At 36.6% G+C, this 16,653-nt stretch overlaps 1 protein-coding gene across 3 annotated transcripts in view; it reads right to left on the minus strand.

Moving 5' to 3' along the window:
* PARG (poly(ADP-ribose) glycohydrolase) overlaps positions 1 to 16,653 on the minus strand; it is a 59,052-nt gene that overhangs the window by 22,346 nt on the left and 20,053 nt on the right. For all 3 annotated transcript variants that reach the window (XR_009933360.1, XM_062496796.1, XM_062496795.1), the window contains exons 8-9: positions 11,526 to 11,618; positions 9,290 to 9,447 (exon numbers count right to left, since the gene is read on the minus strand). Coding sequence is in view for 2 of the 3 variants with exons in the window: in XM_062496796.1 (XP_062352780.1) it covers positions 9,290 to 9,447; positions 11,526 to 11,618 (251 nt within the window). In the remaining variant the exon portion in view is untranslated. The remainder of the gene's footprint in view (positions 1 to 9,289; positions 9,448 to 11,525; positions 11,619 to 16,653) is intronic.

Genomic DNA, 16,653 nt, shown 5'->3' on the forward strand with positions numbered 1-16,653 from the left:
TAAAACCAGTCTGAATTTTTCTGACTGCAACAGGAAAAGCAAGTGATATTTGCATGATTCAAAAATGGCCTGGTCCTACCCATTAACTTAAATGAGAACACCACATGGTGAAGTTACAAACCTTCTAACCTTGAACCTTATTTCTGAAATAATCAATTAGGCAAAATTATGAAAAATTCATTTTTGAAGCAAATATTTTAAAGAATAAAGCTGTATGGAGGCATCACTAAGATATTAAGTAACATTATTATTCAAGCGCTGAGACACAGATCCTACTAAAAATCCACCCAAACATCTAAGTGGAAACCACATAATTTCCTAACAGAACCACCTAAGGCCAAAACCCATTAATTTCAATTAAAGAACTCATCCAAATAAAGTGCACTGTAAATCAAATGCAAAGCACTGCAAGTCCACTTTCAGGTGAAGCAATTGAAATCTTACTGGGAACTGCATACGTAAGCTTTGTCCAGGATGTTCCCATTGCCATGCACTAACTTCAATTTCTCAGCTACGGGAGCTGACAAAGCCTCCAGGACTGATCACCAAATTCACCTCTGGTTCTCCAGACAAGCCAGGGGAGTAGCAATGTTAATCAAACAGAAGACCTCCACAGAGATACATTTAAGTATTTGAGGCCAGAGATTTTAAAACATAAGAAAGTAGATGTGAACTTTGTGTTAATGACATTGTAGATTGTTAAAAGTCATTGTGGCTAAATGAAAAATCTTTCCTAGCAAATATTCAGACATTTAATTGTTCTGAAGAGAAATCCAGTACGTGAGAAATAAAATACCAAAAATAGTAAGAACTAATATTGAGAAAATATCAAACTGTCAGTAAACATACAGTAAAGTTATAAGGCAACAGTTCATACCACTTCAACAATTACTACAAAAACATGCACATATTTTTGCACGAGCATTTTCCTCAAAATTTTGGGGGGGAAAAAGAAGCATTTAAAAAGTGCAATTAATATTCTGGTTTTTGCAGTCCTGACTGTCAACTCAAAATTATCATCTTTGTAACCAATATTTACATCTAAAGCTCCAAAGAACCTACTCCCAACTCCTTCCAGAGCTGAGGCAAGTGGACTTCAAACTTCCAAGGAACTTCAAAGGGTGCATTGAAAACAACACAAGAGAACACTTATTTAAGAACATTAAGAGCTTCACAAAAGTGACCATGGCTTACATGAGATTTACTGGGGAGAATTTGAACCAGTTTAAGTAAACAGTTCCCAAATACATCATTTCCAATTAAGGTAAAATTAAAATACAGTATTTACCTGTAAAATTTAATTTCCAAGGAGTTAAATTGCTCCCCTGATGTTACCCTAAGAACTGGCTCCAGCAGGAGCCATTATAATCACGTGATTTAATCTCCCAGTTCAGTAATTTCATAATGATATTTCTATACCCAGGCTGGGCTTCCTTTGAATCTTTCTTCTCAAAGAGAATAATCATGTATTTACATTGAAGTTGGAACCTACTGTAAGCCCCAGAAAGGTGTACACACTGCAACAATACTCAAAAATTTGTTGTATGGATCATACTTCAAAGAAAAATTCCCATTCATAAATCCATGGCATTCCATGGCTCCTTTTTGTCAAAGTGTGGATACACAATTTTGTACTTGTGATCCCTACAATTAACCGTGTTCTCTTTCCTCCCCTACCCCACAGGCACTAGAAAGTGTCTTTGTCTTTACTACTGAACTTGAAGAAATACTTGTGTTATTTCTTGTACTTTAGCGTGATCCCACTAAAGATAACAGAACATCTGAACAAGTACAAAACATTTTACTAAAACCTGATATTCTCCTACAAATAAAAGTCAAAGAAGGACTTACATGGAAGTCATATGGATAGATGAATTTCACCCAGTAAAGGGACTGAGCAGGGAAAGAATGGAAACTTAAGGCAGAAATGAAAATACATTTCCTTCCACCTCAAGAACACAGTTAATCACTAAATAGTTTTGGTCTGAGGTATTAGATGACAAAACACTTGGAAAAGAGAATAAACCAAATAAACCTTGCTTTTTCTATCTTGCTGCATTTCAAGCCTATGCTTACCTGATGTTTATATATATGTAGGGGTGCAAATAATATGCTTAAGTATGTCACTGTCAAACTTGTATTGCCCTCCATATAACTGAAGGCTATTTTGATTAAGTGGCTGAGCATCCTCAGTTGCTGAGCATCCTCACTACTGAAATTTCAGGCTGATACACAGCATCCTAAACAAAAAACTAATATAGTGTTGAATGGTCCAATAACCTCATCATTTAGGATTGCATTAGCTGCACTGGGGAGCACATAAGAAGCATCTCTTCCATCTTTCTCCTGCAATTCCCAACCTCTTGGAAGAAAAAAGTGGAGTTCCAGGAACAAATGAGAAATATAAAACTCTTCTCCAAAACCAGTATCATATTTCTAATGAAGTATTTTTTGTGCTTTGACTTTCAATACTAAGCACAGCTTATCAAAGCAGTTTCAAAAGGATTCTCTCAGTACGATTTGACATTTTTTATTCAATTGTGCTCAAGGCAACCTTAGTCACATCCACATTAAGGACTGCCTATAGATATTAGTGTACTGAAGGTCAAGAAAAGCTGTGTGCATTAATGTGCACAGAGAGAGGAGCCCACCATGTAAGATTTGGAATGTGTCTATAATTATATGTGCTTATCACACAATTGCATGGGACAGACAAAAATTTCATTCTCTAAATATATGAAAGCAAACCTGTTTACCATATAGGAATAACTGGAATTACATTAATTACCCATATCCTTTGCCTTATATGTTTTCTGAGAATGCTGTTTTGTTGATTATTTCTTGGGTAGGGGTCCCCCCATTCAGAAACATACATCTGCCTTTTAAAGTAGAGTTTTAATTCCCTAAAGCTTCACTTCAGTGAAAAAGACAGGAGATAGGACCAATCAAGGACTCTTCCTGACAAATGGAGGTGCAACAACTGTTTCATTGCTACAATTTATGCCTCCCTTCCCAAGGGAAACAAACTACACTCTATTTTGTGAACAGCAATACCCCAGACCCACTCTGGTCTCCAAAGTACCCCGGGGGTGTGCAAGACAATCCACTAGGCTGCAGGAAGAATATATTTTTGTCCCATTCATTAAAGAAAAAACATTTTGAAGAACTGGTTATTTCATCTTTATCTCATCCTTTCTAAATTTTTTGCATCTTTTATAATGCAATGTATTAGTAAAGTATAAAGAACATGTATCTAATTCCTAAGTAAATAAATACAAATACATTGAGGGTCCATGCTCAAAAAATGTCTTACTGATAGGTATGTGTGATTAAAAAAGTTTGGAGACCACTGCCCTTTAAATGCAAATACTTTGACATCAATTAGATAATGTGAGATGAGAAAAACTTAGGAAATTTAAAATGGGACATTCTTATAAGCAATATAAAATATAAACCCTTACTAGAAAGTTCAGCAGTCACTGAAAGTATTTTAAGGGAGAATTAGAAGGAAAACTATTCAGTATATTACAACTTTACTTTATGAAATTTGGACTTAATGGAAATCAAAAGCAGAATAATTCAAATGAGGAGTTCCTTCCAGAGAGACAAAAGGCAGCAAATTGACCATCCCTCTGACAAAACAAAATGAAATGCCACTGTCCACACCTTGCATTTCCTGCTAGAAAACCAGAGCACAACTTCACACAAGTCAGGTTCAGCACCCACAGCTCCGCTCCTCTAGTGCCTGGTGTTTGCCTCTTCCACTCAACATGAATTGTATCTTTCTGTATTACAACTACCTTCCTTCTCTCATCTTATAAAAGATGTCATTTTAAAGTTTTCTAATTTCCTTTATATCAAGCAGGAGAAAAAGAAAACATTCAATATTTCAGCCTCATGGGCAATTTCATATTTACTGTGATGCGTCATAGGAACAAGCTGTTGTCATCTAAGAAGTTATTTAAGAACAGTGCACTATTCAACAACCTTATGTTGAATTAGAATTTAATCTCTAGATTAAATAATACTTTTAAGATGTCTGTAAACATAGAAATGGTGCAATGCAATTTTGTTGGGAAATCTAGATGCAAAAAAAATATCTTTCATCCAGACACTCCCATACACTCACATCTCTCCCCTCTCTGTGCTTCTCATTTTGTAGTTCTGTTTATTGTGGCAAGTAACTTGGCACATTATAAACCTGTTTTAACAAAAGGTTTTGGTAATTTATGAGTCTTAAAATACATCAGGTTGATATCTGACCTTGATGAAATAATAAGATACTAACTGCAAGTATTCAACACCAGAGAACAGCAGGTTAAAATGTTTTACCCTGAGGATCTAAAACAAAGGACAACCAAGAGCATGGCACAACTAAGTTCTGGACTACACTACTATATTTACTAAGCTAAAAAACATTCAGATTCAGTACTGTTTTAACCACTACAGCAAAGTAATTATGCCAGACTCAGAAAAATAGTGTCCCTTTGAAGTTGTCTATTTAAAGAGTGTTTCCACATTTACCAAACACAAATACGGATTAAAATTTTTTTACAGAAAATTATACTTGACTTAAAGTAATCTATCCATAGCTAATCAGTTCACATGCCCAAAGTAGATATAACAGAACGAGTTTTGTAGACTCAGTGTCCTTTAACTCAGAAAATCTAGAACCACTAATCAGAGTGGACCACTTATCAGTCCAAACCAAGTTCTCTCAAAGTCATTAGATAATTTATTCCCCAGAGAATATTCATTGTGTTGTGAAATTGATGTTGTTTATGGAGAGATAATTGCATTACCGGTAAATTAGATTTCAATTCTCCTGCATAAATGTACCATAGAGTTTCCCATTTCCTTTCATATATTATATATTCCATAAAAGAAATAGATCTTAACTAGAGTGTTTTTCTCCTCATTTCCAATCACTTGAAATTACTTTAAAGGTTTGTTTGATAAAGATGAAGAAATTCAGTCCTAGTGTGGAATACTGGTGGTTTCAGACCAGAGCGTGCAGTAACAAATGTGCCAGAAGATCTACCAGGCTCATGCTGTTAGATTTACTGCCTTCACTTCTGAATTCAACCCCAGTAGCTTTAATGGGAGCTATTACATCTCCAGTTTAACTACAGAGTTTTTGAACAAGGAAAATGGAAGAGTTCTTCTAACTTGACACAACAGCTAAAACAGATCTGTAGCAGGTCAAAGACACAGCAGAAGCAGAGCAGGTCCTTGACAAACCTGTGTCCTTTCCAGAACATTAATTCAATATTGCAGACATTTTTCCTCACATTTTGCATTCGCACATAACCAAATGAGACAGTTGCCTGAATTACCAAATTCCACAGCATCTATAGTGTGATTACAACCATCACCACAAACAACTATTTTCAACTCTGCAACCAACATCATAAATGTAGAGAGCCAATGCAATTCAGGCTCTACATTCAACCAGAATGCCACCTCCAAGAAAAAATACATAAATAAGATAAATAAAATGGCCAATTCAATGACTTCTTTTTTTTTGCGACGGGTTATTTTGGAATAAAGCTGCCCAATCTATTGTCATATATATATACAAACATATACACTAGCATACATACATACATAGTAGTGCTTTTTTAAAATAAAAATTGAACACTCCAAATTTAGCTTGGTATTTAGAAAAAAAGCAGTATTGTATGCCAATTAGCATGATCTAATGTTTGGCCACTGAATGGATGTCATTCTACCTACTCCAATTCATAAATATTAAAGCTCTTAAACTATTAATCCTTTTATCAACTATATTTGAAATGAAATAATGTTATTAATGACTTAAGACTCATAATAGGCTCATCCCTGCCAAGCAAGAAAGGGAAGAATTCAATTAAATAACTAATTATACACAGGTGACTTTTAGTCTGTGGCAAGATAAGGAATCAAAATGGACAGTCTGTGTCACAATACACCATTAAACCAAGTGCTCCTGTGTCAAAAGAGGAATGGCCACATTACCTCTCCTCTCCTGCTGTTAGCCTTGCCAAATGAGAGGAGAATCAAAGCATAAATGATGTATGCTAATATTAACAGATAAAATTTATGTTAATATTTATACATACAACAGCCTTCCTCCCAATTAGCTGCACTTATGTCTCTCTAAGTCTTAAATTTTAAACTATCTTGCAGTGACTGTCTTGTTTTGTCAAACAGATTTGTACCTTGGCAGAGTAGGGGTGGAACTTACAATATGGTAGTTAACAGCACACAAAAACCTAAAACAGGGAGAAGACTGGGAGGAAAGAAGGAACAAATCAGCATTTAAAAGTAAAACTGTAACTGTTTTGTAGTGCTTAAAAAAGTACTAATGTTTAGATCTGCATAAAGTGACCTGATAAAACACTACTGTGTTAAAACTAAAAACACAAGAAAACTTACACTTTTGTGTTTCTAACTTAGAAGTTGCAAATCTCAGCCTTTCAGTCTCAGAGATTTGAGGGAAGGAGTGGGAGCCTTTGTATGAATGTAGACAGGACATGGATAAAGGAACTGAGGAACATCACCTTTGCTAAAGAAAATGCCCTCAAATGCATCCATGCACTCAGTAATTTGGTTTTGTTAGGCAACAACAGCAGATTATTTTCGATATTTTAAGAGCAAAGTCATTCATTCACAGCCATGTGGCAAATGACTTATGCTGAGGAAAGAACTAAGTCTGAAAAAAGCTATGGACCATAATACTGTGGGGACAAAAGGTTGGTGTGTGAACAATCTGTTATGCCCATCCCTAAGCAGACAGAGCAGAGCAGCAGTCTCCAAAGACTTTACATCAAAACATTTTTATAAGCAGGAAAAAAAGTCACAAATATTTTAACTTCAGTCATTGCCTATTGCCTTATCAGTACATCCAGCTACCCAAAAAGCTTTTTTTTAAAAAAGCTGAAAACACACACTGCAGTGAACCAAATCCTGTCATCTTTACAAGTCTGAAACAATAGCTGAAACCATGACAGTTTAACTCTGTCCTTGCTACTAAAGAAGTAACTTTGCAGGGCAGGAAAATACAGATGACAGGAAGAAAAAAGACATAAGATACTACCTATCCTCCTTCTCCCCCTCATTTTAGATTTTAACTAAGTCAGGTAATGTACAGTAGCAGAAAACTTTACAGTCTTGCAGTACTCTCTCCACAACTCTTCCTTTTACTTTTATCCTACCAGTCCCACTCTCACTGACACATTCTCTCAAATTTTATCCACTGCCTGCTACACATTGTATTCTACCTCACCAATCTGCTTATTATCCAATTCAAAATATAGGGGGTGTAGGAGTGTGAATTTGGTACAACAAATGGTTAAGTAAAAAAAAAAAAAGGAATGGAAAAGCAAACTGTACTTATCTAATAAATGCATAAATTGGCAAACACTGAGGGAAGAGCCAATTTTAATCCTCAATAACCAGAGGACATTAGCTTCCCTTCTTTTCTTCAGTTTGGCAACAATATTGTTGTTCTGGCACAAATAAAAATGGCTTTCTACCCTATGTGACTTAAAGCTGAGCATTGTCTCATTCATAATGCAAAAGGAAGGCCTGAAGGTTGTCTGCTCTTTTCCCCTTCTAAATAACATCGAGGGACCTTACTATGATATCACCAACTCAGAAAACAATGCTGGACTGACTGGAACAGAGCAGAAAATTCTGAATGCACAATACTTTTTACTGGTCATTCTTTGAGTCCATGGTAAGAAAATATTTACCTAATAATTTGCCAATGTTTTTTATTTAGAAGTAGTTTGCAGTATTATGCCCTGAGTCAACCACAAGTAGTGCACTGCAGTACTATCACTTTACATTACTCTGCAATGTTCATAGAGGAACATATGGATTTACTCCAGTTATTTAACAGCACTTTATTCTGCAATTGGTAAGAAAATATATCCAACTTGCAAAATTTAACTGCTTGGTTTATAAATGTTTGAATTACAACAAAAAAAGCAGCCTGAAGTCCTTTAAAAATACCACAAAATACAGCTAGAAGAATGCAGTCAAGGAGAAGTCCTTCCAGACCTTTCCATCTCCTCTTTCAATGCTCTGAACATCAGTATTTTTAAATGCACCAGTGGTACTCCTCATGTATTTGTTCTTAGGAACCAGTGGTAGTAAAATACATTGAATCGAATGTCCACCCACATTTCTCTTCTGTAACCCACTGCAATCTCGGGATAATCACCAAGACAGTGACCCTGGTCTCTCTTCTGAAATACACAATATGGACAAATCTGTGATAGCCCTTAAAGGCAGCAGCCACCAAAACCATCATTAGTACATTGGCATGCCTGTCATTTATTCTGGGAAGTCCTAGCCTAATACAGCTCTCATAATACACACACTCAAGTGTGCTGGATCACAGAAAACACTGTTTATATATTTCATCTCAGCTGTCACTTCACATATACTACATCTGTTAACTGAGAGGAATAAGAAAAACTCCAGATCAATAATTTATCCAAGCTTCAGCCTAATAAAATTAAGGTTGCTCTACACTTGTATGACAGTGCCAAAAAATGACGAATTCATATTTCTAATCTACAAGTCCACGAAGATTAGCAGCAGAAAATGTCTCCATATACTTCCCTCATTCAAGATTGAGATAAGCATATTTAAATTATAAAACAGATGTGAGGAAAAATTTCTAATGAAATCTGTTTGTAAGTTAGCACTAAGAAAAAAAATGTTTGCTTAGACATTGGAATATCTTTAAGTAAATTCTTTTTGTGGCTTTCTTAGGCTAACTTGCAGCAAAAAGAAAATGTTCATTTTAACATGCAGCTCTACAACTGCCTTAAAATAATGGCATGGATGCTGAAGAATGAAGTCCCATTCATCTGACTTAATGTGCAGATCACTGCTGGTGACACAGGAGACAATAGAAAGGTAGCTGGGGAAACACCAACCTTTAATTTAAACACACACAGAACACTTGAAGCACAACTAAAATATACCATTTGCAGATGACTGGCTTATGAGGAGGCAGGGAATTATATCAATCTAATTATGCCAGAGCAAGAGTGTGTCTGTGCATGTTCATTCACAAAAAAAATTTGGAATATTAACCGTATCTTCCTGTGCACATGATCCTTTCTTACACAGTTGCACAGTTTTCTTGTCCCTTAGAGATAATAGGGAAAAAGACAAAAAGCAAACTAGTGAATTTATTGACAGAAACATGAAATAAACGAGTTCCTCCCCTAAAGGACAACAATATTTTCATGGCAGGGTTATCAGGTTCATTTACTGCCAAGTGCCATACCTGTTGAAGTTAATGTCTGGGTAACTGGAATACTCAGACTTCATCTTGGCATTGCGACGTGGAAAAGTACAGAAGAAAGCATTGGCCAGGAAACTGGCGATCTGCTCCTGTGACATTGTGATGGAGTGATTCATCTTTTGTTTCAGCAGAGGTATTGGCTACCAACAAAAGAAATGAGGGGGAGGAAGGGGCAGGGGAGAAAGGAGGGAAGGAGAGAGAAGAATAATTAGCTTACCCTTTTTGAAAGAAAAAACAGAGGCACAAAATTACATTTGTTATATTAGAGCAAGAGTAATTTAGGCCATTGGTAAAGCCTTTAATCAGCAGCACCATTAAAGTCAAGAACAGTTTATTCAAGACAATTCAGAAAGGGCTTGCCTGGCACACTGTAGATTTCTAATCAATAATAAAAAGATCAGGAAAACACAACTTATCAAACAAAACCATTGGGAATGCAGAGGGGAAAAAAAGATGGGATGTTGCAAATCCAAGGCAATGTTAAAAACTGAAATAAAAATCCGCTTTCAATAGCTGCAGAGTTAAGAACCCTTAGGGAATGCTTTCAGCTACAATAACCTTGCTTTGAACTTTACAAAGAAACAAGGAAGCCATACCACAGATCGTAACTCTATGACTTGCTTTGAATTTTTTTTTTCCATCCTACCTGAAGAAATGACACTGACAGTATTTGTAGAAAGGGTGTAATTATTCATTCTTTTATAATCAGAATGAACAAAAAGCTCAACTTCACTTTGGTCTTCAGTTTGAAGTTTTATTTTACTCTGGTCAGGGTCTCCTTAATATAAAAAGAAATAAAGGAGCAGAGGGAAGAAAGAATTCTCCAACTTGAAGCATTATACATCTTTCATTTTATCAGACATTAGCCTTCTGATTTTGAGCTTTGGCACACAACATTAATGGTATTTTATTGTTTTAATTATGTGATAACGTGGAGCATGGCAAGGGTACATTCTTCTGACTGCTGAGTCCAGTAACCTCTACGATAAACCCACCTGACAGGAGAAAGTGAACACAGTTTTCACCTGCTTCCAAAATTCTCAGCCATCATCACTGGCCTAGCTCCAATACAGCTACATTTTCATCCTTCTAGTTGTGAATGCAGAAACTGCTGTTGATTTAGGCTGTTGAATACACAGCCTTGTTTACTCCAGAATACAAACAAGTCTTTATTCTTATAACCACCACATTCACATTCACTGCATCTCATTCTGTCTTCTGGCTATTTAATTAACAAGCTATATTATTATGTCTGAAGTCACACAGCTAGATGGAAGAAAAGCCTCAGAAGCTCACTCTGATAAGTTCTACTAAACTATAAAAATAGAATTTTTTTTATAGTGTTATATTGGAACAAATTTATCTTTATGTCTAACCAAAAAAAATGCGTCTGACACAATTTACATTGCATAGCAATATGTGATCTTGTGCTTGTGCTCAGAAACTTTGTAGCATTTTCCAAAAACTTCCCTCATGGAGTTACCAGAAAAAAAAAAAAAGAGAAGAAATATTCATAGCTTGAAATTATGTATCTACTTCAGGACTCTTGCAGTATAAAAGAGTAAGCTAAGATTTTCCCTGCTTATTCCCAACAGAATCAATTTAGAATATTATAACAAATGAGTTTACAAATTGTTGTCACCCTACTAATATGTTACCTACTATATGTCCTCACTTGACCAGCTCTACTCACTTTTATCAGCTTTACTCCTTACAGAACTAATTCCCATAGCATTAATACAGAATTAGTAAAGGTTTGTTTGTGTGCAAGTAGTACACGCTCTAAACACAATAAAGTACGATCCCATATAAATGAAAGCTTTATGAAAATACCATTTCTAAGATTAAAAAAATTCTAAAATAAAAACCTGAATTGGATTATTCAATTGTTCCAGTTTCTAAGCGTGATTTTACAACCTGATTTGTTGTGAGGTCATTTTGTTTAAAAAACACAAGAAGCAACTTCAGCTTATAGAAGATGATACTGAAGTTCAGGCTAAAACTGACAGTGAGATTTACTTTTTTTTTTTTTTACACTCATTACATAATTCCAGATGTGTACTGTCCATTCTGCTCCCTAGGTCTCATCTGCCTTCAGCACAAAAAGTACAGCTTTTATTAAGAACATAACATGACCCTGATGTTTTGACCTTAGCCTCAGCTGCAGTTTGCAGAGAAGTGCTCTGCCACAGAGCACTTGCTAGCTGGGTTTGCTTACCTGGGTGCAGATACTAGGGAGACAGAGTGCCAGCTTGACCATATCAGGAAGAATGGACTGGAACAGATGTTGAGCCTCTGCATCTTCAAGAACCTGTTAAAAAGAAAGAAAAAAAATCTTTTTACCTCAGAAAAAACAATTGAATTAAAAGTTGGTGAAAACAGGATCCGTGCAAAAGAAACAAGAAAAAAACAGGTCCATTTAGCTTCATGATAAATCTGTTAACATTTTCACAGTAGTGCAATTGAAAGTGCTCACTGAATTTACCTTGCAGCAATCCACTAAGATACAGAAACAAGTCTCAAAAGTTGCAGTTGAGAAAACATGTCACCAATGCCCTTTAAAGCAAGCTTGAATAAGCTATCATTTTATTCTTTCCAAGGCAATGAACCAAATTTTCTTTTGAAAAATCACTACCTAACCACAGAAGTACTGGAATGATTTACTCAAATTTCATATTCAGGTCAGAGTCCAAGACAAGTACCTGTGACATCCTCCTATTAAGGACAGATAAAATGCACTCCTGGCTCAGATCAGTGGACCTCTGCAGCAGCAACAGGAAATCCTATGGAAGAGGATCCAGGATCTGCCTTCCAGTTGCAAGTGCCAGTTCTGAGCACAACACCCCACACCCAGGGTTTAGATGAACCCACTCACATGCCTATTTGTGCATCACACACTATTTTTCAAGCACACAAAAATTTCTTTTAAGGTGGGCAATGCTCTTCTAAGAAAAGCTAGGATAGGAGGTTATAAAAAGAAATGCAACAGAGTGGTGCAGTTGCAATACGTGAAGCAGCACGAGCGCCTCAAAACTCTCACAGTCTGCTGAATGAACAGGCTGAAGGGAGATGTAGAGAAAACCACATTCCTATGCTGTGGAAGTGTTTCCCATTATCTGTGGATACAGGCATCTGATGTGAGTGGCTGTTAGATTTGCATACTGCATTCAAGGCAGAAAGCAGAGAGAAGAGAATGCACAACTTGCACTACAGCTGGGAAACAGAAGATAAAGGTCACAGCTCAGCTGTCTGCCTCCCTCCTTCCCCTGCATCCAGGGAATCTGTATTTGAGACCGCTACTTTCTACCGGTTTCTAGACTAAAATCCTCAAAATTCTGAAAAGGTGCCTTTAAAATTACACAATATTATTTTTGAAGTAACACTTAAAAAACTGATTTGCTACCAGTTTTGGACAAAACCAGATGCAGACAGAATGGATGAAACAGCACGAAGGTATCAACAACTTTAGTCTCTACATTACTTAAGACTAATTGTGCAATCACAGAAAGAGATCTTTTCTGTCATATTATCAGGGCTTTGTAACTCACATTTCAATGGAAAGTCTCACATAAACTTCAGAATATAAAAGAGACACTGGCAATTCTCTTGAGAAGAGGAAAATACGGTGCCTCTGACTCAAGACACGCTGATCCTCATAAACACTGAAAATATTGTTAGAAGGCTAATAACTTCTACTCTTCTGAGATCATTAAAATTACTATAGAAATATCTTGGCTCAGTTGTCTCCTGCTCCAAGTAATATAAAGGGATAAGAGTACTCAAGAAGTTAAAAACCAAAACACAAACGAATGCTCAAAGCACAAACAACTTCTGTTTGAGAAAAGGGGGAAAATATAACAAAGCCAAGACCTAGACAGTTACTTTCTATGCATTATGTATGCTGCTTGTGGAGGTATGAGGGTTTAATGTAAAGTTTTAAAATGAAACAAGAGCTTACAAAGAACAGCAAGCCCAGGAAACATGAAAATCATTTGATATGAGGAAGAATCAAAGCAATAAACAAATTACTTCTGAAAGTAAATTTATTTTTAAGATGGGAAATGAGCAAGACACATCTCTCTCTCCTGTGGCTGGCAGCATATGCACCTACATATTTACACAGCATAGGTCAAACCCTGAAAACTATGACCTAACCTTTAACATTATCTGCTCTAGCAGGAAACTTTGCTCTGTTCTTAGGCACAATGTTTTTAAGTGCCATAAAGTAACCAAATGAGCATTTAGAGCCTGAAATTTCAGATCTCAACCCATAAAATGAATATGTAAGCTACAGCTATTCAAAAACTGACATTTAACCTCAGATGTCTACCAGGCTGTCAAATTCTGATATTCTCTTCCCTTCGGGTAACACTTCCTCTCTTTTTAAGCTGACATACAAAAGTGGCTGCTGTGCTTTGCTGACTGCCAAAGACTATACAGTATCACTTATCTGGTGACATATTATGGCATCGGACTTTGTCACAACTGTCAAGACTTCAACCTTTTCTTTATGCCTCTTTGAAAACAACATAATAATAGCGTGAGACAATTTCTTCCCAAAACAGAGACAGGCCAGCAATTGCACAGCTCAGCTGTGATGTAGAATACTTAACTATAAATGTCACTTCTTGTACTCAGAAATCCTTTTCCTTCTTACCTTCCTAATGATGTACCAGAGTATGCTTTCTTTTCTGTAGTATTTCTATGCATGATTTCTACTAGATCTCCACTAATGAAAAATGCCAACATTTAGAGGTGCTACTGCCCCAAAGTGTTCTCCTCGACTTCTGATTATTCTTACATGAGAAGAAATGAATTTTTAAAAGAGTTCTGGGTGTCAGAGGACCCCACAGCTTCAAATATATGATCACTGTGTGTTCGCATACCTTGTCAAGAAACTCCTAACTCAGCATTGCTCTCTATCAGATGGCCACATCCATGTAACTAAAGCTTACCCTGACTGCCCATACACTCTTCCTACACTGATAACATTCCTTAGAGGTTTCTGTGAAAAAGAGCACCTGCAAATCCTTAGCTACTTGACCCTCACAGTCTCTTTTGACCACTCTCCCAGCACACCATCACAAGGGCAGTTTTACAGACCCACCACTGTCACTGCCTATTCTCAGCTATGCCAAGTGTAACACAGAGCCTGGTGTTACCTGTGACAGTCTTTTCAGGCTTTGAAAGCAGCAAAAAAGGAACGCTCAATCATGGAAAGTAAAAGAATTCCAGGACATGGAGTGCTGACAACACAGCTACATCTGGCAGAGATCCCGCAATGGAAATGCCAACCTGGAGAACCCAGAATCAGCAAAGAGAACACCTGGTCACAGAACTGAGGGAAGATTTATCTAGAAGGCAACTCTCTTCAGAAAGCAGAGACTTGTACTGATGTAAAATCCAGCATATTTAGAGTGACATTACATTTTCTACACATATTAGATGCTTCTGAAAGAGGGATGTGTTTATTCTATCCACTCACACACACACACACACACACACACACACACCCCTCCACACACCACACTTCGTAAGTTCCCATGTTCATCTGACAGTTTTCTGAGATCTTTCACCTTACTGATTCTACAGAAAAATAACCTAGAGGTGGGGGTAGTCTGTCCATACAGTAGTAAGTTGAAGCAGCCTACCAGAAAGTCATTCATTATTGGAATTGTGTAGAGTGGGTGGTAAATGAGAAAGTTATCAGTCATGACCCTTGTCAATGAGTTAAAAAGGCAGATTTCAGTTGCAACTCTTCTCACTGAAAAAGCAGAAATATTCTGGTCAGAATGAAGTTGTTAAATCAAACACCTCACTTGGAAGCAAATCTGCTAGTACAGGAATGTCTCTACGAATTCACTAATGTGCTTTTAATTGTGTACAACTTTTTCCAAGGCTACAACTCTGCAAACATTAAGAGAAAGGACTGAGCTTTCATTGTTAAAGGAACTAACATTTGGTTTATAACTTAAGGAATTCTAAAATATGAAATGGTTATCAACAAGTTTTCATAAAGGAAAACACATTTAAGTACTGTAGCAATTTTGGTTTTAAACAATTGATCAGTTTCTCCTTTCCTTATTATGCACTATTGTCCTTCACAGCTTCCTTCAGTATTTGAAACAAAAACATAAACACAGTATTAAATTTATTCAGTGGTCCAATAATGCAAAATACGTAGGAATTAAATACATGCAAGGGTTATACCCTGAGGGAAAAGTACATGGAGTCAGAGTTGCAAAGCATGACTTGCTTTTTACCAAAGAAATAATCTGGCAATTCCATCACTATTTTCACTGGAGTGACTGATTAAATGAACAGGACTTAGGGCTCCAATTCCTGAGATGCAAATGGCTCAGTGAGCCGTAGCAGAGGTATGAGCTCTTGGCCAAACCTGCATTGCAATTTAGCAGAATGAACATTTATCCTGCAGCAAAGAGGCCTGACTAAACACAGCTGTAAGTAATGGCCTCTTGTCACTATAAACCAGTCCTCCAAAATGCAGCGGAGGAATATGCCTGACAGGCCTAATAAGAAGGATCTGAGGAAGCATGGGGTGATAGTGATACAGAGATAGTAGAGAGTTTAAATCTAAATGTGACAGCTCATCAAAGCAAACGAACTGCACGTAGGGTACACAAATTTGGACAGCTCCATCTGTCACACGGGAAGGCACAGCCATCATGCCAACAGGCAGCCAGCATGCTAAGACAGCAATGACTTAATGCTTCCAATTTGTTTGGTTTTACATCCCCATATAAACTTTTGTGGCAGGACAAGGACCAATTGAATCATGTTCTTAAGGATGAAGAGGAAAACCAGAGTGCTTCCTTCAGACTCTAGGTCTCTTATTTCTTAATTCTAATGGATTTTCATCTTTTTCCTTTCACAGCTGCCATAATGCCTCATGCTGTCAGTGCTCTGAACCAACTACAGTTACTATGCTGAACTTTCCAGCAACAAGATTCCAAATTATTTTAATGTAAGATATCATATGGTTAGAGGTGATAATGCTGAACTAAATAACTGGATAAGCCAAATCACTTGCATGTATTTTATTTACAGTAGGTTCATTCTCCTAATTTCAGGAATAGTTTTTCCTTCTTCGCTATCTCCAATTTGTCTCAAATAAAATATATCTTTATATTTTATAGGGTATTTTGAGGAACATTAGATACTTCAAAGTTCAAAAAGCTGTCCTTGGAGGTATTTTTAAAATGTGTAGATGTGATGCTTAGGGACATGGTTTAGTGATAGACTTGGCAGTGCTGGGTTAATGTTGAATTCTATGAACTTCGGGGTCCTTATCAACCTAAATGGTTCCATGATTTTGAGACATTAAA

This window comes from Cinclus cinclus, chromosome 7 (assembly GCF_963662255.1).
Source record: "Cinclus cinclus chromosome 7, bCinCin1.1, whole genome shotgun sequence".
In the NCBI taxonomy this organism is placed as follows: domain Eukaryota; kingdom Metazoa; phylum Chordata; class Aves; order Passeriformes; family Cinclidae; genus Cinclus; species Cinclus cinclus.